The sequence below is a fragment of the Chinchilla lanigera genome, unplaced genomic scaffold, assembly GCF_000276665.1.
Source record: "Chinchilla lanigera isolate Chin_1 unplaced genomic scaffold, ChiLan1.0 scaffold00028, whole genome shotgun sequence".
Lineage (NCBI taxonomy): Eukaryota > Metazoa > Chordata > Mammalia > Rodentia > Chinchillidae > Chinchilla > Chinchilla lanigera.
This window is the reverse complement of record NW_004955429.1, coordinates 6,511,988-6,535,776: the sequence shown is the minus strand read 5'-3', so window position 1 is coordinate 6,535,776 and position 23,789 is coordinate 6,511,988. Positions and strand designations below refer to the sequence as shown.

General features: G+C 36.3%; 1 protein-coding gene and 1 non-coding gene across 2 annotated transcripts; both read left to right on the top strand.

Moving 5' to 3' along the window:
• LOC106148825 (formin-like protein 18) lies at nt 1–501 on the top strand (the record flags this gene model as incomplete). The annotated part of the gene is given in 1 exon segment (XM_013515494.1): nt 1–501. A coding segment is annotated over 1 exon segment (436 nt), but the record flags the coding sequence as incomplete, so codon positions are not given.
• Nucleotides 502–4,227: 3,726 nt separating this feature from the next.
• LOC102016403 lies at nt 4,228–15,460 on the top strand. The gene is made up of 3 exons (XR_001234524.1): nt 4,228–4,307; nt 14,686–14,908; nt 15,201–15,460. It is a non-coding gene; the product is annotated as an uncharacterized LOC102016403 (transcript).
• Nucleotides 15,461–23,789: the final 8,329 nt, after the last annotated feature.

The following is a 23,789-nucleotide window of genomic DNA, read 5'->3' as shown; positions in this document are numbered from 1 at the left end:
GGCCGGGCCTCAGCCTCGCCAGCCCCGGCCCGGCCCCTCTGCGCTGCCCGGGCCGCCTGAGCACTGGGGGGCGGCACCCCGAGTTCCTGCGGCCCCGCAAAGGCTGGAGAAGCGTTCGGTTTCCGGTCTCCAGGGCTGGGGCCGCGAGGGCGAAGCTTCCAGACGGACGTGCTCCCCCTTCCGTCTTCAGTGCCGTCGGGCAGGCTGTCAGGTTGAGTCCAGGCCCCGGGCATTGCGTGGGAGCCGTTTTTCCTGGAGCGGAATCTCCCTTAATCAGACCCATTTTGCCCGGGTGCGGATTCTTGTCACCCTCTTTGATCACCTCCTGTTTCTTCACAGCAAGGAATTCCAGACTGATTTACAGTGTTTCTTGTCTTGTATTAGTGAAAGGGACGCGATAAGCTTGATTCTTTTCCAAGAGATTGGAAGTAGGTAAGAATAAAAACCTGGCTTAGAGCAATCTTTAGGGTGCTTTCTATCCCTCACTACCTTTCCCCCTCTTCCTCGCTCTCCCTCTCCCTCTCTCTACTTTGTTTTTCTTTTTTCTTTTTTTTTTTTTTTGCATTAAAGATCATTCCACCACCACCTGAATGGTAAGGGAGCAATTTATCATTATTCTGTCATAAGAAGTCTTCAGTTTGTTGCATAGGCTCTTCAAAACTAATATAACACATCATTAAGTATAGAGGACATATTGACAGAGCAAGAATATTTAAACCTAATTTTACTTTGGATTTCTTGGAGGGGCATTACCAGTGCACCTATGTGCAGTAGTAATTTCTTGTTACTGGGATCTTGGTGTTTATTTCTTAAGTGCTTTTTCTTTTTTCTCTTTTTTGTTTAGGGGGGTGATATATTCAACGTGGAGAAAGTTCAATTTTTTTATCTTTTAAAAAAGCTTGTAAGTTTGAGATAATTTAGATTCACAAGAATTCGTAAGGAATAATACACAGTTTACATGAAAGATAATCTCTTACAAAACTTCAGTATTATCAGAACCAGGTTGATACTATTGATAAAAACTCAGTGATCTTACTCAGGTTCCCCCAGTTGCATTTGTCTGTGTGTGTATGTGTCTTTCAGTCTATACAAATTCATCTTGTATGCATCTATCATCACCTTAGTCAAGATGCAAAACACTTTCATCATTGTAAGGATCTCTTGTGTTGTCCCTTTTGTAGCTACACAAACCCCCTGATGTCCTTAACCATGGGCAATCACTTATCCATCAGAAATTATCCATTTCTAAAAAAATGTTATTTTAGAATTGATAATCTTCTGTAGTTGTTTCATGTAGTCTTTATTCAGTGTGTGTTGTGTGTGTATCTGTGCACATGCATGCATACCCTTCACAGTACCCAGAACAATACTCTACACAAGATGTTTCATACACACAAACTAATTTCTTTTCTTTTCTTTTTTTTGGGGGTGGGGGTACTGGGAATCAAACTCAGGACCTTAGACTTGCCAGGCAAGTGCTATGCCACTGACCTATATCCCTGGCCCCACACAAACTAATTTGATTAGAGCATTTTATATTTTTTTCAAGTTTTTTTTTAAAAAATACTTTATTTCTACTTAGTGCCTCTTGCGAATGGGCACTTATTATGTACAAAGATTTACTTTCTGGACAATATACATATATACAAACTAAATCACTCTTTTAAAATGGGAAAATGATATTTTAGAAATTTAATGAAATATTGAAATATACATGAATTTTAAGATACAGAGTATCACTTTTTAGTACAATATAGACTATATTATGGAGCTCCCTCCCTCCCTTCCTCCCTTCCTCCCTTCCTTCAGATAGGGTCTTTTTATGTTGCCCAGATTGGCCTCCTTGGTCTTAAGCAATCCCCCTGATTTAGTTTCCCAAATAGCTTGGGCTTAATATGAACTACTACACTCTACTTATCTTAAGGAATTTAGTCCAGCTGGTAGACTTAAGTGATCACCAAGGTATATGTAATTTAGATTTCACAGTATATACTTATGGCCTGGCTTATTAAAAAATAGAGTACAAAAGAATATAACAATATTTTGAAATTACCTATTTATAACTTTTCCTGATGGCATACTAAGACCTTTCTTTCCTAAGGAATTTATTTTGAACATATTTCATATTACATAGATTTGATTTAAGCATCCCTTTAGTTGCTTTAGAGAATGATCCATGCATGCCTTGATATATTTATTCGTTAAATAATTACTTGTAAGTATTGTTATGAAATCTTTTCTTTAGTAGTCAGTAAACTTAATCATTGAAATTATTTACTCTTAAAAATCAACACAGATTTTAAAATGCTTTTGAATGAATCACAGTGTGTATATCACATATATATATTGCAATCATTTCTTTCAGGTGAGTACCTTACTTTTGGTAGTGACTTTGTGCAATGCATTTTATTTGGACTTTGACATATTATCTATGTATCTGGGACGATTTTGCTTTCTGCCTTTCCCCCCAGAACACTTTTAATAAGCATGTAGTATTAAGGATATAGGGTAATGTGAAAAAACATTTTTTATGTAGGAACTCTGGTCAAACAGTAATTCTCTTGCTAAGAATGTTGAATCATTGTATGTGAAAGAAATATTAAAGGTGAAGAATGTCAGTGAATTTTTATTGGATTTTAAATCTCATGTTTCTTATTGTATTTTTGAGGTGCTAATGAGAGAATTTGATTTACTTAATGTGTTGCAAGGTCTCTTCACAATATTTAGAAAAGAATAAATTTGATTTCTAATCAAAATTGTTACTAGAGAAATTGTTACTGTACAAAGTGTCTATAACCTTGAGAGTTTTTCTCATTGAGGTTTATTCCTTCTAAATAAAAAGAACACATGTGAGAACATGAAAAAGTTTAATATTTGTTATAAAATCTCTTTATGTACCCTCAAACCCTGTATGTTTGAAACATTACATCTTGCTGCTGTTTAAAAATGAATTTTGATACTTCCTCTCTCTGAATAATCAACAACACATGACTGCAATAGTAAAGAATGTATTGTTACTTTTACCAATTATAAAATGTCAGCAATTGGAGGTAGTTGGTTAGTTGTAAAATAAAGAAACATTTTGTGGCATAGTAGAATACAGGGCCACTCTTAAGTCTGTTAGAAGGTCTTCTGTAGTAAGCTAATAAAAACTCAAAGAAAATTATTTTAAAACCGGTTAGCTACATAAACTTCTTTTGAACCTGCTGTTTATATAACTAGGAGTAAAATTCTATAATATTTTACAAATAACTTATAGTAAAACGTGGTAAGTCAGTACTCACGTGCATGTTCAGAAGAGTTAAGAGTAAAGAAGCTTATGTAATACTTTAAATATGCATCTGTATGAAGCTGTTTTGCTAATTGAGGCAATTAAATGGCTTCAGGATTTAAGAAAATAATATATGGTAGCTGAATGTGGTGGTGCATGCCTGGAGGATCACTGATTTCGAGGCCAGCCTGGGCTACGTAAGTGAGCTCAAGGCCAGTCTGGACTATACAGTGAGACCATGTCTTAAAAAACAAAACAGTAATATATGATATATGATTTTAAATCACATGTGTCTAGAATAGGGTGAAAATTTTCAGATTATTTAGTACTTCAATATGCTGTGAGAAGGAAAAGCTCCTAATAGCATTCATAATGTACTTAAAATATATCTCAGTGTGTACATGCACCATGACTCTTTTACAAAAACCTGCGGTTTTGGGCTGGGGATGTAGCTTAGTGGTAAAGTGCTTGCCTAGCATGTACAAGGCCCTGAGTTCAATCCTCAGTACCACAAAAAACAAAAAAGAAAAACCAGAAAAACCTGTTGCCTAAAGGATATTGTACATATTTTCACATCATAGTAGTTTTTATAGAGTAGACCAGTAGTCTCAGTATGCAGTTCAGGCTGGCCTTGAGTTCACTTTGTAGCCCAGGGTGATCTGGAACTCACAACAGTCCTCCTGCCTCAGCCCCGATGCCCAGCTCAGATGGGTTTATAGATGTTAATAGTATAATATATGAATTCTTTTACTCATTGATTGCTTAATTATGGTGGCAATACCCCTCAGGTCCTTGCACTTGGTAGGAACATACTCTCCCACTGAGCCATTCTTCCAGTCCTGAATCCTTATTTCTAATATTGGGAAATTAGTACATTTGGGGCCTTTGGTGGAGTCCTTAGTGATACTAGCTTCTTGTTAAAAGACTTGTTTACTAAATACTGTGATAACTATTCCAGCTGCTATTACTTACGGACTCTAAATTTTGATGTACTCACTCACTCACTGTGGACTGTGGATTCCTAATGGACAAGCAGGTAAGGAAAGTCTTTTTCTTTTTTCTCCCCTAATGTGCTGGGGATTGGATCTAGGGCCTTGAGCAAAGTGGGTAAAGACCACTATTACATCCCTGGCCCTTGAAATTTTTTTTTATATGTTATTTATGGTGCTTTATTTTCTCTTTCTCCCTTTGCTCTTACTTTTTCCCTCTTCCTTTCCTCTTTCCTTCCTTCCACCATTAATGCAGTTCCTCTTGCACATCAGTATTTTTGGGACAGACCTACAATTAGAATAACAGTCTCCATGCTTAATCTGTGTAAATGGTAAGAACTTATCCTTCTAGAAAAAGAGAAGCACCTGGGACTGATAATTATGAAGCACTAAGAAGCAATTAAAGAACTAGACATTTGAGACAATATTTTTGAGAATTTTCTTCAATTAAGCCTTATTGAAAGGTCATTCATTGAATGTTATTCCAACAAAGGTATTTCAGACTGACACTTTAGGTTTTTGTTCATTGTAAATTTGGAGCTTTTAAATTTTCAGAACTTTCACTGTGCTACTGTCTGAATTAAGGAATATAGGAAAATTACAGGAGCTGGGGGTTTAGCTCAGCGGCACAGCGCCTGCCTGGCGAGTGCAAGGTCGTGAGTTCAATTCCCAGTACCGGAAAAAACAAAACAAAACAAAACAAAAAAACCAAAGGAAAATTAGGATAGAGCAGAAGCATTGGCACAGAAGCCTAACTGTTGTATTGGCTATAGGAGTAGAAAGACAGGAATTATGAGTCAGTAATTTATTGACTTTTTATTTTATGAGCTAGATGCAATAGAAAAATAGACAAAATATGTAAAGAAGAAAATTCCTTTGCATATATGGACTAATGAAATACCATTTTGGAGGGTAAAATATTCTGCTTCTAAATTGTAAACTGAAATTTCCCCAAATTGGAAGATACGTTATAGATTAGATAAATATTATAGGGAACAAACATTTAAATACAATAACTCAAAATTGTTGACTCTTCAAATTATTAACAGTTTAAAGTTTTGAGGTTTATCTCATCTATTGAAAAGTTTTTGCACATCTAAGGAAATCACCAGCAGAGTAAAAAGAAAACTCATATATTAGGAAAAAATTTTAGCCAGTTGTCCCTCAGACAAAGGACTATATCTAGAACATATAAAGAATTTTTAAAAATTAGCCCCCCTCTAATTCAAAGACCCAGTCCAAAAATGGGCATCTGAGATGACTATACACTTCTCAGATAAAGAAATACAAATGGCAAATACATGAAAAAATGTTCAACATCATTAGTCATTTGAGAAATGTAAATTAAAACAACATTGAGATTCCGTCTCACCCCAGAAAGAATGGCTATTATCAAGAAATCAACCAATAACAATCGTTGGAGGGGCTATAGGGAAAAAGGAATCCTTTTCTCCTGTTGGGAGTGTAGACTGGTGAAACCACTGTGAAAATCAGCTTGGAGATTCCTCAGTAAGCTAGGATTAGAGGTCCCATTCAACCCAGCTATTTCCCTTTTGGGTAGTTTTCTAGAAGAACTGAAAACATATCAGCAATATATGTGCACCCATGTTTATACCAGTGTAATTTGTAATAGCTAAATTGTGGAAGTAGGGGCTGGGGATTTAGCTCAGCGTCACAGCATCTGCCTGGCAAGCTCAAGGTTGTGAGTTCTATTCCCAGTACTGGAAAAAAAACCAAAAAAAAAAAAAAATCGTGGAAGCAACCCAAATGTCCATCAACTGAGGATTGGATAAAAAATGGTGGTATTTTTATATAGTGGAGTATTACTCAGCTATAAAGAAAAATAAACTCAAGGGTTTTATAGGTAAATGAACACAATTAGAGACCATACTCATAAGCAAAATAAATCAGACCTGCATGTGTAAACACTGTATTGTCTCACTGGTATAAGAACCTGAAAGAGTGAATAAAATCTAAAAGGTACAATAGATATTATGAAAGGGAAAGAAACTGCTCAAAAGGAAAGAACAACTGGGATGAGGGAAAAGAGGAAAGAAAGAAGGGAAAAATATGTATATATACACAGGATAGCTAAGATAGTTGTACTACTGATTTCTATTGCTTTATTGAAAGGAACAGTTAATGTTTGATCAATCTTACATGCCTATATTTGTTTATCTGGGTAACAAATTTGAAGATACCAGTATGTGATACAACAACCATTGTTAATTTCCTATCACCTTGTCTGAAATTCTGTAAATATCTCTGTGTCTATTAATATATTTTTGTTCTTTTATCTTTAAAATTAAAAAAATAAAGTTTTGAGGTTTAATTGAAAATATAATCCAATGTGAATAGCCCAGTATAGATTGATTGCCTAATTATTCTGTATTTCAAAAGATAATAAACAATTGCTTTCACATAAATTATCAAATTTGGGGAAAAGAACATACCAGAATCATATGGAAAAAAACATGAAACATAATTGTGATTCTTTAAAAACTATTCTAAGCATATTTTATATTTTTGGTTTCAATAAGTACATTTATGAAACTTTATGTTAATGAATTCAGCTTTTATTTTTAGAATATTGACCTCTTTGATTTTTTTGTTATTATTTTTTTTTGTACTGGGAATCAAACTCACAAACTTGCACTTGCCAAGCAGGCACTATGCAGCTGAGCTATATCCCTGGCCCCACCTCTTTTAATTAAAATGGTGCATATTCCTTATAAAAAAATTACATAATACTTGGCAACAGTGACAAAATAACTCAGTTCAAAAATGCATGTAGACATTTTTCCAAAGAAGATATACAGACGTCTAATATGCACAGGAAAATATGCAACATGAGGGAAATACAAATCAGAACCACAGTGAGATGCTACTTTACACCCATGAGGATGATTATTATGTTTAAAAATGAAAATAGTTGTTGGTCAGCATGTAGAAAAACTGGACTGTTTGTACATTGTTAGTGTAAACATAAAATAGTGCAGCCACTGTAGAAAATATTTTGGTGGTTCTTCAATGATGATTGGACAACAATGGGAATGGACCTACTGTCCCTAAATTACACACTTAAAATGTGTTGAGGTAATTTTTATATTCTTTATATCTTACCGCAGTAAACAATAGTAAAGTAATAAAGCTACCACAAAGAGATCAATAAATTATTATTTTTTTTCTTGTGCTGGAGATCCCAGGGCCTTTTCACTGAGGTAAATCCCCAGCCCTTTTTTATTTTTTGAAACAGGGTCTGGCTAAATGGATAAATTGCCCAGGCTGGGCTCAAACTTGCAGTCCTCCTGCCTCAGCCTCCCAGACTACTGGAACTATAGGAGTATGCTACCATGCTTGGCTCCCTGTATCAACTTTTAGTGGTTATTTTGGTACCTTACTCTGTGCTTTAAAGTTTTTGTTGCAAGATTTCAAAAGTTATCCATCAAAAATACAAATACACAATATATACAACATCTACAAACATTTCACATGAGCTAAGATCTCAGAGTGAGCAGGAACCCCATCCCACCCATAGCTAACTAGCTTGCATGGAGTTCACACTTGGCATGGAAGATGTAATCTACCCTCCTAAGACATAAAAATGATGACTAAATGAAACTAGAAACTCTGAAAAGCACAACTCATATTACTAAATGTGTCTGTGATAAGCATCAGTTTCCTTTATGTTATTTGGTGGCACTGTTTCTCATATTTTGATCTTAACATTAGACATTATTGTAAATGTTTTTTTAAATTCTATTTTAAATGTTTCTGGATATAATGTGATAAAAGAATATTGGTAATTTTTTTTAATGTATCAGAAGGGTATGTTTTTAAAGACAACAAATAATGAGTTTAATAAACTGGTATAGATTAAGTTTAGAAAACTGGAGTACTTTGTTCCAGTCTGAATTCTGTCATTCCCTTTCTTGTAACCTTGGAATCTAAACAGCATCAGTAAAGCAAAAATAGCAGTTGACTGTTTTGCAGACTTTATAGTAATCAGAGTTAATAAAAAGAGAATATCCAGCAAAATAACCAAAGTATAAGTATTATTTGTATCTCTTTCCCTAACCCCTCAATTTCCAGTGCATATTATTTGAAGATTATCAATAAAGATTGTCTGGATTCTAACCTTGTTTTACCATTTTGTATGACAATTTATTTAACCTTTCTTTTAGCCTGTCTCTTCATCCATAAAATAGACATACTAATAATGTCTACTTCATAGGTTGGTTATTGGAGATAAGTGAATTAATACAGAAAAAAGTCCATAAACAGTGCTTGCATGTGATAAATGCTTTGTGAATATGTTACTTTTATTATTGTTGTGATATATCTCTTACATATTCAACCCTAGGATAAATATTATATGAGTGCTAGTAATATACATACTTCCTTACCTCAAGGAATTTATTTGGCAATAATATTCATGTAGCCTTTTATGAGTTTTGAGTCCCTAGCTGAATGGCCCTACTAGCTCCTTTGGCTCTGAGAGAGATTCTCATAAAATTTCTGAAATAAGTTGTAAATTCAATTGAAATGAGAGAGAAGATCAAATGGAAGACTGCATTGAGAAGAAAGACCTGGGGGGCTGGGGATTTAGCTCAGCGGCAAAGCGCCTGCCTGGCAAGTACCAGGTCTTGAGTTCAATTTCTGGTACCAGAAGAAAAACAAAAACAAAAACAAAAACAAAAAAAAGAAGAAAGATCTGAATTGAGCCTGAAAGATAGTGTTTGCAAAGGCTGGTGGGAAGATCTACCTCATCCCCTTTTCTGCTGGCCGGAGCATTATACCATACACTACTTCTTCTGTCCCTATTCCTCCTTACAACTTCTGTCAGGTCGCATAGCTAATTAGTTGCTCAATTAGATGTACAAACGCTAACTCCATAGTTTTTTGTTTTCATGCTATATTTCTTGTTTGATAATTATAGCTCGTATGATTTCATGTCTTGATCCATTAGGTGCTTTTAAACATCCCATTAGGTTTTAGTGGATACTTTTTTAATTTTGCTGATTTTTGCCCTTAGTTTTCTTGTCTACATATGTACACTTAATTATGTGTTTACTTTTTAATTTAAAATTTTACTGATTTCTGTTTTTCAAGGTTTAACTCAGGTGTAATATCTTTGCTGAGACCTCCTCTCGATGTAGTCCCATAATTCAACAGACTGCTGCTTTGGTGCTTGGGAGACTTGCCAGTTACAGCAACAGTTTAGCAGAAGCAGTTGTGGGGGACATTCTCTCACAGCTTGTTTATTCATTGGCAGAGCAGAATTTTAAGAATTGTTTTTTGTTTTTTTTTTTAAAAACATATACTGTTTGATTTTTAAAATATTGGTAGTTTGGGCATAGTTGTAAGCTTGTAAGCATTACAGTTGCTAGAGTGTTAATACAACCTAAAATTCTCTGAACTATGCATAATATTTTTAGTGTATTTGTATTGGGACCGATAGGCAACTTTTGTCTATTATTAATGTAAAGAGATAATTGATTGAAACATTTTTAGGGAATTATTTTCAGGGAATACTAAGCAGCATTTTTGTATTTGGGAATTTTAAAGAAAGCTGTAGGCTCTGTCTTGGGGAAGACGATAGGGCTCCTAGCCAAACAAATAGTTGCTTTTGGTAATCTTAGATGCAGATGAACTTTAGTACTGTACTGAGAAACAGCCTTGAAGCAAGGGGTAGATGTAGAGAATGTGCTTAACGGAAGGTTTGATAAAGCAGTTTTTACTAAGTAAACAAGCATGTGAATTCTTTTTAGGTATTGTTTAAAGTACACTAATAAATTTCCTTCCTATGTAGTACTATTCTGCATTACTATACAGTGCCACTGTCTGTTTAAGGATCCTGCAGCACTCACACCCATAATCCCAGCACTAAACAATGAATCAATCACAAACTCTAAATTCAACCACCTCCATGACTGCATGAAGTTTTGGGGGGCATCCAGACACAAACCATAACATTCCACCCCTAGCCCCCCAAAGATTCATGCACACCCCTTTATGCAAATGGCATTTTAATCCATCTCTAAGAGTTACTAAAGTCCTAAAAGTTTCAGCCTTGCTGAAAAGTCTTAAGTCCCAAGTCTCCGAGATCTAAGGCAAATTCTGAGCTGTGAGCCCCTGTACAAATGAAACCCCTGTACTTTCAACACACTCAATGGCACAAATAAACATTTCCATTCCAAAAGTTACAAATGGGGATACAAAGGAATGGGACCAAAGCAAGTCCAACATCTAGTAGGGCAAACATTAAGTCCTATAGTTCCATGTGGAATATCTAAAGCAATCTGGTAAATTTTGAGCTCCAAAGACCTTGCATGGCTCTGCCCCTATGGCACTTCTGGTAGTTCCTATAGCTTCTCTCTTAGGCCTGCTTTGCTTCATCCTTGCAACTTTCCTTAGATGATCCGATCCACGTTTTCAAACCTTGTGGGGTCTCCACTGCACCTTTAGCTTCTCATTCACAGCTTCACATATTACCCTCTCAGGAGCACACTGGCTGGCCTTCAGGCCCTTTTGAAATCTTGGTGGAAGCTTTCTTAACCCTATAACTCTTGTCTTCTGCATGAACCTAAAACCAGTGGTCATGTGGATGCTGCTAGGGCTTGCTGCCAACTGGAGCAGTAGCCAGTCTTCTTCCCCTCTTGACTGTTGGGTTCAAGTGCCTGGATTGCTGAGCACTCAGAATCCAGTTCTGAGGAACAGTTCTCCATGCTGCTGCCATTTTGGCACATGGTGTGGCCGCCACTGCCATCCTGGAACATGACACCCTGTGGCTTTCTTCTCAAAGCACAGTCACAGTTTGCAGTTTTGAGGCTGCAGAGGGTGGAGACTTGCTGCTTCTTGTGATGCCTTTATACCATCTTTTCTGTTCTCTTGTTCCCTCTCAACATTGGAGATCTCCTCGGTTCTATCTTTTCAGTCCATAGCTTTATTGGAGCTTCCTTTCTGGCCAAACGCACGACATTTTAATTCATTTTGCTGGGCTCTTTGCTCTTAATTCTTAACATAAATCTGGCTAAAAGTTCCCAACAATAGCTGTACCAGCACCTCAACATTAGACTGTCTTGAAATACTTTTTGCCAGATTGATTAGTCTGCCACCCTCTATCTCAGTCTCTGGCAATGTCTCTGGACATGAGCAAAATGCAGACAAACTTTCTGCCAAGCCATAACATTGTCTGGAGTCCAAAAACCAATGCAGTCCTTCTTCCCAGCAGAAACCTCCTGAATCTGGTCCTTACTGGCAGGATTGCTATCAGCCTTCTGGTCTGCTGAGGTCTGACCAGAATCTCCCATAAAGAACAATCTAAGGTGTTCTAGCTCTACTCTTTCAGGCCACGTCTCTGAACCTTTCCAAACTCTTCCCACAAGCCATCCCCAAAGGCTCTTGAACCACATGGTTAGATACAGTTACGGCAATGATCCCACTTCTCTGGTACCAAATTCTGTCTTGGCTACTTTTCTGTTGTTTCTGAGACAAACTACCCAATGCCCAAAGTTAAGGAAAGGTTTATATAGCTCACAATTTGTGAAAGTTTCAGTCCATGTTCAGCTGGCTCCAAGGCAGAGTGGCACATGGCAGAGGGCAACAGTTCATGGCAGTGGAAAACAGTAAAAGCAGCAAGAGCAAAAAGGGAGGAATAGAGAGAAGACTTTTTCTGTACCTTATATTGTATGTAAGCTACCCACCCTAGGGTGGGTGCAGCACTCAAACCCACATTGGACAATGAATCACAAGCTCTAGACTATTCAGCCATCTCCATGACAGCATGAGGCTTTGGGGGGACATCTAGACACAAACCATAACAAAGAGTAATGTTCTGAAAAATGCTACAACATGAATGACTTTTAAAAAATAGTATGCCAAGTGAAAGACTTAAAAGGACACATGTTCTAAGATACTGCTTAGATGAAATAAGTAGAATACAGAAAGCCATAGAGACAGGAGTGGATTGGAGATTGCCAGGGGTTAGGGGGAAGAAGCAGAATAAGGAAGGATAATTTAATATATATGGGATTTCTTGGAGGTGTGATGAAAATATACTGGAACAAGATAGTGGTGATGTACAACCTTATGAATGTATTAAATCCCATTAAATTGTACACTTTAAAACAGTAAATTGTTATGATTGATGTATTTTACCAGAATTACAGAAGTAAATCCTGAATGTGTAAAGCTTTATTTTTTGATCGATTGGACAGTCACAAATGTCTCCACAAGGAATCCCAAAAATTTCATTTTTGTTGTGGATGTTTTTTCTTTATAAAATGGTGTTAGACATTCTTCTTCCTGGATTCTTAGCTCTTCTCTTTGACAGCAGGATCTGTTTTTTTGGTCCCACATAGAAGTTTTCCATATATGAATATACATCTATAAGTTGTAAAGAAACAAAATATACTAGGCAGAAAAGTGAGGAGGTAATGAAAATGCAAAGCATGACTCACAAGCTTCTGTCCCCTTCCCCTACCAGTCCATAAGTCATTTCTCACAGGAGGTTTAATGTTTTCTTTATGAAGCACAAAGTCCCATGATTTTACTTTCTTTCTTTTTTAAAAGGAAGTTCTTTTGGTGAGGAATAGGAGAGAGGAGCATTAGAAATTTGGGGAACGTAGAAAATAAGAGACAGAGAATTAGAAAGTGTGAAGTACAGGTACTGTAGTGACTACTAAAACCTGTAAAGTGTAAATTTGACAATTCTGCAGAATAAAAGGTCAAATTAGCTTCAAGTATTGACAATAAATGTGTTATCATTATTTTTATACAATTATATGGAAAGCTACTTGAATACTTTACCCTCTTTTTTTTTTTTTACAATAAGTTAGTAGAAATTGGGTTACTGCCATAATTTCAAAAACTAAAGAAAACATATCACATGAAAACATTAGTGCTATTATAACATATTTCTTACATTAGCAACATACCTCAATTTTTTTTTTTGTACCGGGACTCGAACTCAGGATGTTGCTCTTGCCAGGCAGGCACTTGTGCCACTGAGCTACATCCCTGGCCCTAATTTTATAGATATAATATGTTTAAAAAAAACCCTGAGTTTTCTTTTACTCCTGTAATTTTTATTATATCACTGTTTTAGCGTAAGTAAGTAGAAGGCTTTCAAAGCAGGTGTTAAAACATAGTCATTTTTTAGTAGTCACTGTAAAGAAATAGAAACTCAGAATGTAAAGTAGAAGATTAATTGGGTTTTATTAATAGAAGAGTTATGAGATTATTACTTACTGTGTCATTTTAACCATAAAACAACAGTGTTATAACTAAATTATTTGTATAATTTAATGTTTATAGCAGTAGGAAGAGAAACACATTAGGCTTTTATGTCAGTTTCAGTTTCTCATTTCTTAAGAAATTTATAAATAAGTTTATATATAGAAAATTTATATATAGAACTTACATATATGTATATAATTTATATATTTCTATAAGTTGTTTATATATTTCTATTACATAGAAATATATATATAGCCTATAAATTTAGAAATATGTCTAAAAATTTATAATTTCTATACATATAGAAATAGATATGTTCTACATATAGAACATATATGTTTATGTTTATATAGAGTTTGCATATAAAAATATAAATATGAAGCAGTTTTAAAAATTTACAGAATGTCAATTTGCTTTTCTTTTTTAAAAAAACTATTTCTAGTGAATACAGACAACTTACATCCCATTGTTTAGCTTATTTGCTTGTCAAGACAAGTTTGAAAATAATTAATGAATGTTTTGCCTTTATGTGATGATTGGTAAGTGCATCTTGGAACATGGTGGTTATTTGTGGGGGTGGGGGGTACCGGAAATCAAACTCTGGACCTCACACTTGCCAGGCAGGCACTGCACCGCTGAGCTATATCCTCTGCCCCAGCATGGTAATTTTGCAATAATTTGGAACACCAGAAAGTTAGTTGAGGTCATGAAATCACGCTTAGGGACCAAGGACAAGTAAAGGTACTGGGTTAGTCAGTCAACAAAGAACTTAGTTACACATACTAACAATCCAAGAGGCCCATGGGTCAGGCACATACAGTCTCATTACTTTACGAATTTATGGAAAGTACAATATTTACTTTTATTCTACAGAATTTTTTTGTTTTATTTTTTTCTGGTACCAGGAATCGAACTCACAACCTTGTGCTTGCCAGGGAGGCGCTATACCACTAAGCTAAATCTCCAGCCCCTCTACAGAATTCTTAAAGGCATGCTTCAGAGTAAAACATTTGAAATGTAATTTAAAACTCACCTGGTTTGCAATTTAATTGCTGAGCAGAAGCAATGGGTGATCATAAAATAATCAAAATGATTTTGCAGGATATTTTTCACCTTTTGTATTCAAAAACAATTGAGCTTTATTTATATTAATGTCATTTTAATGTTCCTTTTGTTGTTCTTTAGATTTTGTGTATGTGAGTGCACAGTTCCTCTTGGATTTGGTCTCTCTCAGCCTGGTAGCACTGCTGTGTGTTGAGAGCGGTTGGTAAACAATCTCCCCAGTGAGCTCAGGCCGTAGTTGACTGTGGACTACTGGATGCACTGGTGATTTGCTTGGAAAACTTTGACCCTGGAGTCAAGGAGGCTGCAGCCTGGAGACTTGGATGTATTTCACGACATAGTGCAGGTAAGGGAGCATGTTGGAAAATTTATTATGTAAATCTAGTTTTTAAACTTAGTAAACTGTAGATGGGGTTTTAAGGATGTTTTGTTTGGATTACATGTTCACAAAATACCTTACACATTTCAGTCTATCTTAACAGAAAGGAAATTTAAAGAGAGGGAGAGAAAGGGTGCAGTAGGGCATGGGGCAGTGGGATTGAGTTTCAAAGACCTTGGTAAATTTGTTCAGTTACAAAGGTTATTGTGGTCTGCAGCCCTCAAAGGGGTCATTGGGTCTGTGTTCTCACTCATGATAGAGGATTCCAGCAAAGAGACAGCAAAGAGTCACACCACAGGAGTGAGTGAAGACATGGACATAACTGTAGAAAATGTGTTTTTTACTCCTGTTGGGCTGGAAGAAGAAGAAGAGGCACCTTCTCTGAAGAATTGGGATCTCAGTGAAATCATCAAGGTGGGACCAGAGCATCTTGGGAAAAGGCTGTGCAGACACATCCAAATAATAAGAAATATACAGGGAACAGAGTCCCACCATTTTATAGAAGTTGCTTGTGAACAAGTAACATAGGGAGAAAATGGAGGTTTTTTTTTTTTTTTTAACAAACTCATGAAAAAATAATCAGCCTTAGTAGTGATCAACAAACTGCAGTTTGAAACATTAGTAAAATATATTTTTCCATCTACTCTTACTGGGTTGGGGAGTAAGGCAGCAACATAGCCAAGTGTTTAAGAGCACTGTGGCTGGCATTAGATAGCATCTGAATTTGAGTCCACGGGACCATCACTTAGCTGCTGTGTGACCTTGGACATGCCTTTTAAATTTTCTTAACCTTAACTTCTTCATCTGCAAAAGAGGGTAATTAATGGTAGTTACACCAGACATGTGTTGTGAGGATGATGAAGTAATATATATAAAGCCCTTAGACTAGTGCTTGGCATGTGGTAAGTGCTTAGCAAATGGAAGATATTAGTATGAGTACTGGATCTTGAAAAGGACATTATAATGTTTACTTTTTTTTTTGTTGTTTTTTCTCTGGTACCAGGAACCGAACTCACGACCTTGCGCTTGCCAGGCAGGCCCTTTGCCGCTGAGCTAAATCCCCAGCCCCAAGGACATTATAATAATGTTTATGACATTTAGCCGGCATGTGACAGTGTACCTGTAAACTCAGTTACTTGGGAGTCTGAAAGACAATGAGGCAGGAGGATGATGAGTGTGAGGCCAGCATGGGCAAAACAGTGAGACCCTTAGCTGGATGTGATAGTGCATGCCTGTAATTCTAGCACTCAGGAGGCTGAGGCAGGAAGATCACCGTGAGTTCAAGGCCAGCCTGGCTCCATAGTTGAGTTCAAGGCTAGTGTGAATTACAGAGTGAGACTCTGTCTTTGAAAACAAACAAGCAAGACCCATTTCAATAAAAAAATAAAAATAAAGTGTATGACTTTGGAGGAGGAACTGCAAATTGCGTAAAGCCCTGCAAGGCACTTTGACAAAACTAAATGATGAAAGAGCTCATGCTTTACCTAAAAAGCCTGCTTTGGAAATTCATCTTAAGGAAAGACTCTCACTGAATGAAAAAGCTATATTCATGAAAATGCTATTGTACCATTGTATGTAATAGCAAAATTCCTCAAATACTTAGAAGAAATTTAGTGATTAAATTATAATCTACTTTACAGAATCTCATGTGACAAAGTAAAAGGGTAATTATGATCCCTGAATGATAATATATGGAAGTAATTATAGAAAAATAATAAAACTGTATTTTAAAATTATGATGTTAAAATATGTTTTATTTGGGCATAAAATACAAAGAAATGTATGTTTGTATTACTGTGGTGGTGGAATTAAGGATGTTTTCCTTCACTTCCCTATCTCTCTCTCTTTCTCTTTCTCTCTCTCTATTAGGTATTGAGCAATAAATATATATCTGTCTCTGTTCCCTGTGCTTCGGATACATTATCTCATTTTGAGTGCAGATGATCTTGGGTAGATATTACTCTCCCTGTTAAATAAAGAAAAAAAGTGTAACTTAGAGAAAAATGTCTGAAGTTATGTGATTTAGACAAGAATTTGGGTCTAAATTTATATGACTCTCAATCCCATGTTAACTGGTACCCATACAGCTCCACTAAATGATTTCTGAAAAGTACTGAGGAAGAACAGAAACAGGGATAGATTCTCCCATAATTGTTTTTAATTTGGTTCTTAAAGTAGTGACATTACTGGAGACAAAATAGAGATAAAATTGTAGGAAACCAGATTGAGAAAGAAAACTATTGTGCTTAGAATGATCCAGAATTTATATATTAAAATTCTTTCTTTAATATCTAGGATTTGGTTTTCCAAACAAGTTCACTTTAAGACTATTGTTTAGTACATGTTGAGTAAAAAAAACTAAGGCAGTATTTTAAATCACAAACTGGTTATTTCAGGAAAGTGTATGAGAGGACTCAATAAGTTTTTTGAGATGTCAGAGGGACATGTCACAAATTGTGATGAGTATTTCAGAGTGGTGTAAAAGACCTTTGAGGGACAACAATACAGATAAATTGTCAGGCAGGTGGCCAGTGATAACCTTTTCATCCTGCCCTTTTGTTGAGTCTGGTTGAAATTATTACAGTTCATAAATAGGATCTGACTTAGGGATCCTGTTCCAATTCCTTGTTATAATCTTGTTCTCACACAGAATTCCCACTGTAATTTATTTCACAGTACTTAGGGGCTTGGGACCTAGAGGCTCCCAGAAGAGATTACTGCCTAGTTTTCTCAGAAGGAAAGGGAATTGTTATCTAGTAAGGCATAGAAGAAGCCATCATTCACATCCAAATTAGTGAAAATAGAGGATTTACCTCCAAATAACCTAATTTATTTATTAATGATTTCCTAGAGGTAAAATATATTGAGATTAATGGGGGGATTTGTTCAATTTTCTTTTTAATATTAGTGGTACAATATTTGATTAGATAATCTTAAGAAATATTTAGACTTGAAACTGAGAAGCAGACGAATAACATATACTTTATTTAAAGGCAGTAGAAGGAAAATGTTTTATGTATAGGAATCAAAAATAAGTGTACAGTACAGAAGGGAGCAGCCAGTGGGCATTATCTGACTTCTGCTTATTTGAAAAATAAAATTTCTAAAAGTTTTTCTATGTAAGGATTTCAAAACATTTTACTGACAACCAAAGGAAATGGGTTGCTGGTAGCCAGTGAAATGGTTTTGGTTTGTTGGTCTGCATCTCTGTACACATGATGCTATATACTGTGATAGTCAGATATTACCAACATTTTATACTATTGTGAACTAAAATACTATTATATAATGATAATATTTACCTCTCACTTTCAAGATAAATAAGCTATTTCTTAATCTTTCTCCCTGCTCTTAGTGAAGGTTGAGGTAAGAGTCTTCTCAGACTGGCTTTCTGTTTTCTTCCTCTTTGCTACTCTTTCCATTTTGCAGAACTCTTCTGTTGACATTTGTCTTTATGTAACCAATATCAAGTCTCTTACTTGTTCCAAAGAATTGTCTTGCTTTGGGAGGTGGAGGGTGTCCAAGGAACCTCTGCTGATGAAAGTGTGAGGCGTTAGGCAGCAGAGACAGGGCTTGTGCAGTACTGAGTTCCTCACCTGCTGGCTGGTCAGCTGGGAGGTACCACCGGAGGTTGTGGGCCCTGCCCTTCCCCCACTTCACAGCCTTTCCTAGTCCTGGTTGTTGTTAGAAGGCCCGCAGCTCTGTGGAGGAGCGCTTCCAGTGACCTTCGGTGTGGAGGGGCCACAGAAGGAATATGACCTGTGTTAAGAGTGTTAGCCTGGCTGGAAGTGTGAGGGAGGAGGAATCATGCAGTGTTTTGTGTTACGGCCTTCCATGTCTGGGCTGAAAAGTACATTTTAAGTGTTTATTTGGCAGCATTAGCTTACAAAAGGATGCACCTTGGTAGTAAACTTGTGGCTGTTTTAAGCTTTGCAGAGAGTACAGTACATTCAATTATGTTGTCTACAACTTTTTAATTATCAATGTGCCATATTATATTTAATTATCAATGTGCCGTTGTTATAGAAAAATAACATAAAAATATTAGGAGATTTGTTCTAGTCTCACAGCACTTTATGGTGGAACTTTTGACAAATACTGAAAAAACTGCCAGAGATTCTTTTTTTTTATACTGTGAGAAAGGGCAAGTATTAAGAAGCTCATCATTCTTCTTTTTGAACTCCTTGTAGTTTCTGAAAGTCTTACCAGATACCACTGTCTTTAATCCCAGATAACTGATTTCCACATGTGTGACTCTTCTTTCTCTGTAGACCTGATTTATGTCCAGCTCAGTAGCAGTTAGGAGATGACCCGGTTGCGGGCGGGAATGAGCAATGTGCACAGGGATTGACTGATATGGATACCACCGAAACCTTTGATTGTATCATACTTACTAAGTAGACAGTGGAAAGGAAGAATCAAGACAGAGCTAGCCAGACTAATTGTTTCCTATCTTATATGGAATAATGCAATAAGAAAAGGAGAAGACAATTGTAAAATTCAGAAGTTTTGCAAGTATTCTTTTGGTGGTGCATGACTATAGTCCCAGCCTCTTGGGAAGTTGAGGCAGGAAGACCACTTGTTCAAGAATAGTTTAGACAACATAGCAAGACTCCACCTCAGGAACAAAATAATTTTTAAAAATGTGCTACAAACTAATGTCTTTACTGGTGCATGTAAGTAAAAATGTTGATTTCTGAACATCTTTTTTTAAAATAATCTCTTTTATATTAGAAGGGTCATAAAACACACAAATATAGAGGTAAAGGAGATGTAGGCTTATACATAATAGGTGTCACATTTATCTGATTTTAACATTTATTTTCACAAATATTTTGTATATATTTAGGTGTTAGTAAAAAAAGGATAAAGTGAAAAGAAATATTTTCTTCTATGTTCTTTGGCCATAGAGGCCAAATGTGCAAATAAAATAACATTTAAATTATAAGCTTTTTTATTTGGTGGTTATCTAATTTATAATTTTCTAGGATCAGTTTATATGTTAGTAAAAAATGTTGCGATTCTAGTTTTTGTGTTTTTTAGCTAGGAACATTGGTTAATAAATGCTTCTGAATTTTTTTTACACTTTAAAAATAATTTAGAATGTAGAACAACAGAGTATAATCATTTCACCTCAGACTCCTAAATCACTCAAACTTATATCTTTACATATGAAGATAGTGATCAGTGGTAGTAATCTTCAATAAATATGTGAGGCACTGATGTGTGTGTATGAAGTATTCTTAGTGTGTAAAGTAAAATAAATTGGTTAATATCTTACCTCTGGGACTTTAAAATCTAAGGCAGAAAAATTGATAGAGATAAGCATAAAGGTCATCCAGACAGCTTGGCAAACATTAGACAGGAGTTTGTAATAGTGTTGCATTAAAAATTATTATTATAGTTTAGATCTAGACTGTCTCCCAAGGCTGTCATGTGCTCAGAGGCAGGGCTTTTGGAAGGTGATTGCATCATGGTCTACACTCACAACTAACATGCTCATCAAAGGTGAGTCCTGGTCAAAAGGGTTGTTCACTTAGGGGCATGACCAGGAATGTTGTATCTCCCTCCCTGACTTCTCTCTTTGCTTCCTTTAAAAGCCCAACTATTAGTGATAAAAGTCTACGTAAGAGCTAGAGATCTTGGACCTTATGTCTTAGTATGATGTAAGCAGTTTCCTCTGCCTAGGGCCTTGCAAATGCCATTTCTGCCTTGGAGCCCACAGGCTAAGGACCAAGACTTCTAAAACTGTAAGCCAAAATAAGCTTCTCATGTAAGTTGTGAGTGTTGGGTGTTATGTCCAGCAGTGGGAAATTGACTAAGGCAGATTTTGGTACTAGGAATCTGACTGTTATTATGAATACCTGACCATGTAGTTTGTGCAAATATCAATAGCCAGAATAATTAACTTTCGTTTTAAAAGGATGAGGTGAAAACACTCAAAAGCTTCTCTCCAAGCCTTTGGAAGTGGTTTGTAGGGTAAGTTTGGAAAAGTTTGGAGATGATGGCTATTGACGCTCTAGAATGCTGCAAGCCAATCTTGATGGGAGATTCTGGTCAAAGCTCAGAAGATCAAAATGCTGTTAGAATTTAGAGAGTAAAGGGCAGGTTCAGAAGGTTTCACAGTGGGGAACAAGGACTCCATTGGCAGTTGGATTTGAGGCCACATGTGTTATGTTCTGACAGAAAATGTGCCTACATTTTGTCCATGACCTGAGACTGCAGGAGAACAAGATTGAAGCTGGTGGACTAATTAATCTGGTAGAAGAAATTTCAGAACAGCCTAACATTCAGGCCATGGGATGTGTACTTCTGGCTGTTTCTAGCCGGGTTTACAGTTAGAATCAAGAACAAAAAACCTATTTTAAAACTATATCATTTTTGCAGAAAGGAAACACCTGTAAAATGGGAGCAAAAATTACTAAAAAGATTAGCATTAAAAAGAAGTCAGGACAATAGAAAAGATGTCTTGAGGGCATTTCAAGAATCAGCAAGAGGCTACCCTTCATTGGCCCAACCTTGTTAAATAGTAAAAATAAACTCCTTTAAAAGACTTTGCCTTATCTTTCTGAGTAGCTGGGATTACAGACTTGTGCTATTGCATTTTAGATTGAGCATTTCTGATGAAAATTTAGCAGTTTTCAGACAGCCTTCAAATGGAAACTGCAAGCTGGAGTCCCAAGATTTAGAATAAAGAAAATAATGCAAAATAGCTCAATTCATTTATCTAAAGCCATAGGCAGCATCTCTAAACCTTTCCAAACTCATCCCATAAGAGCAAAGTAGGTTCAAATAGTTTGAATTTTAAAGCTGTTAATTATTTGTTGAAATTATATTTTAGGTTTATTGCATTAGGGTCTATTAAAATTTCACCTATTTTTATCTTTTAAATGTTGTTACTTTGAAAATTTAACTATATGGCTCACATTTCTTTTGGCTAGCACTGACTTTGAAATACTGTGTCTATGCTTTGTGAGTATTTGTTAGAAAGCAATGAGAAAGACAGGGTGCATAGCTCAGTGGAAGAGGATTTGCCTAGCATGCTTGATCCTGGGCCCTGGGTTTCAGCATCACCTCCCCCACCTCAATAGTAATGCTGCGGTCACAAAAAGTCATATGTAATATTTGTGTTTATTAATCAGCATAACTAAACTTCACTATGCAGTAAATTAGGAAATATGCTGCTGAAAATATCATTTGGGGAAAAGTAAAAGATTCAATTTCTAGCAATAACTTGTTTGATATAAGAGCTACAATGTAAGGTATATGGCCAACTGCCAGTCACATTTCATGTATGGTTGATGGGGATACACACTGATACAGCCTCTTTGGGAAACAGTATTGCAGTATATATTAGGATGGCTTATATGGAATTATCTATATTTGATTTAGTTAGACCAACAGAAACAGCAATTTCCTGTTGTTTAACTTAAAAATATCCAAAGCTTCAAAGAATGCCAACACCCTTCACCTCAGTAATTACACTTCTGGGTTTAAAATATAATCTCTCTCTCTTTCTGTCTCTCTTTCTGTCTTTCTCTTACTGTCTCTGTCTCTGTCTCTCTGTCTCTGTCTCTCTCTGGGTGTGTGTGTGTGTCTGTGTGTCTGTGTCTCTCTGTCTGTCTGTCTTTCTCTCTTTCTGTGAAACCTGTGGGGATATACATATATGTATGTACTGCCTGAAGTAGCCAGCCTCCAAGATTTTAGATCTTGTATTCTACTATTCATATCCTTGTGTGGTCCCCCTTCCACATCATGCTAGGGTTGGTCTGTGTGACCAGCAGAAGTCAGGAATGTCACTTCTGAGAATAGTTTATAAAAGAGCTTCTGTCTTGGGAAGATATGGAGAACATGCACATGTGCTCTCTCTCTCCCTTTCTCTCTGGCTACTTGCTATAGGGGACACCAACTGCCATGTCTTGAAGACACTTAGGCAGCATTGAGATCCCAAAAGCCAGCTAGAAACTGAGGCTTTCTGGCAACCATAGGGGAGAGACCCTCCCCAGTCAGACCTTCGGATGACAGCAAGCCCAGCTGAGAGCCTGATGGGACTTCATGAGAGACTGAGGCAGAACCACTAGCTAAGCTGCTGTTGGATTCCTGATCCACAGAAATGGAGATAATAAATAATGATTTTTCAGCTGCTGAGTTTTGGATCATTAGGTATATCACAATAGCTAAATATGTAATCTGAATGCAAAAGAGGTTTCTTATACATTAAAATAGCAAACAACCAAACCAGAAGCCAATTAAATGTCCTAATGTGGGAGACTGATAGGTAAACTGGCATATTTATTAGTGGGATATTAGACAACATTCTCTTGTAGAGAATTTCATTCGAGTACCTATAGCCTTGTACTGTCTGGCTTTCTCCATCCAGTTGAGCTTGTTGAAGACAGGGACTAACACTGGATTGAAGCAAAGAATGAATGCCAGTAGAGTTTGAATAGTAAAATATGTATTCCTCCTTTTGTAACTTGTTTTTAAAAAACAATGTAAGCTGGGAATGGTGGTGCATGCCTGTAATCCCAGCACTCAGGAGGCTGAGGCAGGAGGATTGCTTCGAGTTTAAGGCCAGCCTGTATTACATAGTGAGACTCTGTCTCAAAAAGACAAAAAGAAAGAAAAAAACCCAGAATATAAATTATAAGTAGAGTGAAACTAGAACTGTGGCTACAATGTTACGTAAAGCAAGTAAAAACAAATGAAAAAAACCTAGATACAAAAATCATATTTTATAAAGCTCTGATTCCAGTTGATTTCTCTATTTTCTTTCTTTTTAAGGGCGCTCCAGACCCTCTGTAATTTTGCTTTATTCATCTGAGTATCAGTAAATGCTAAATTAGTG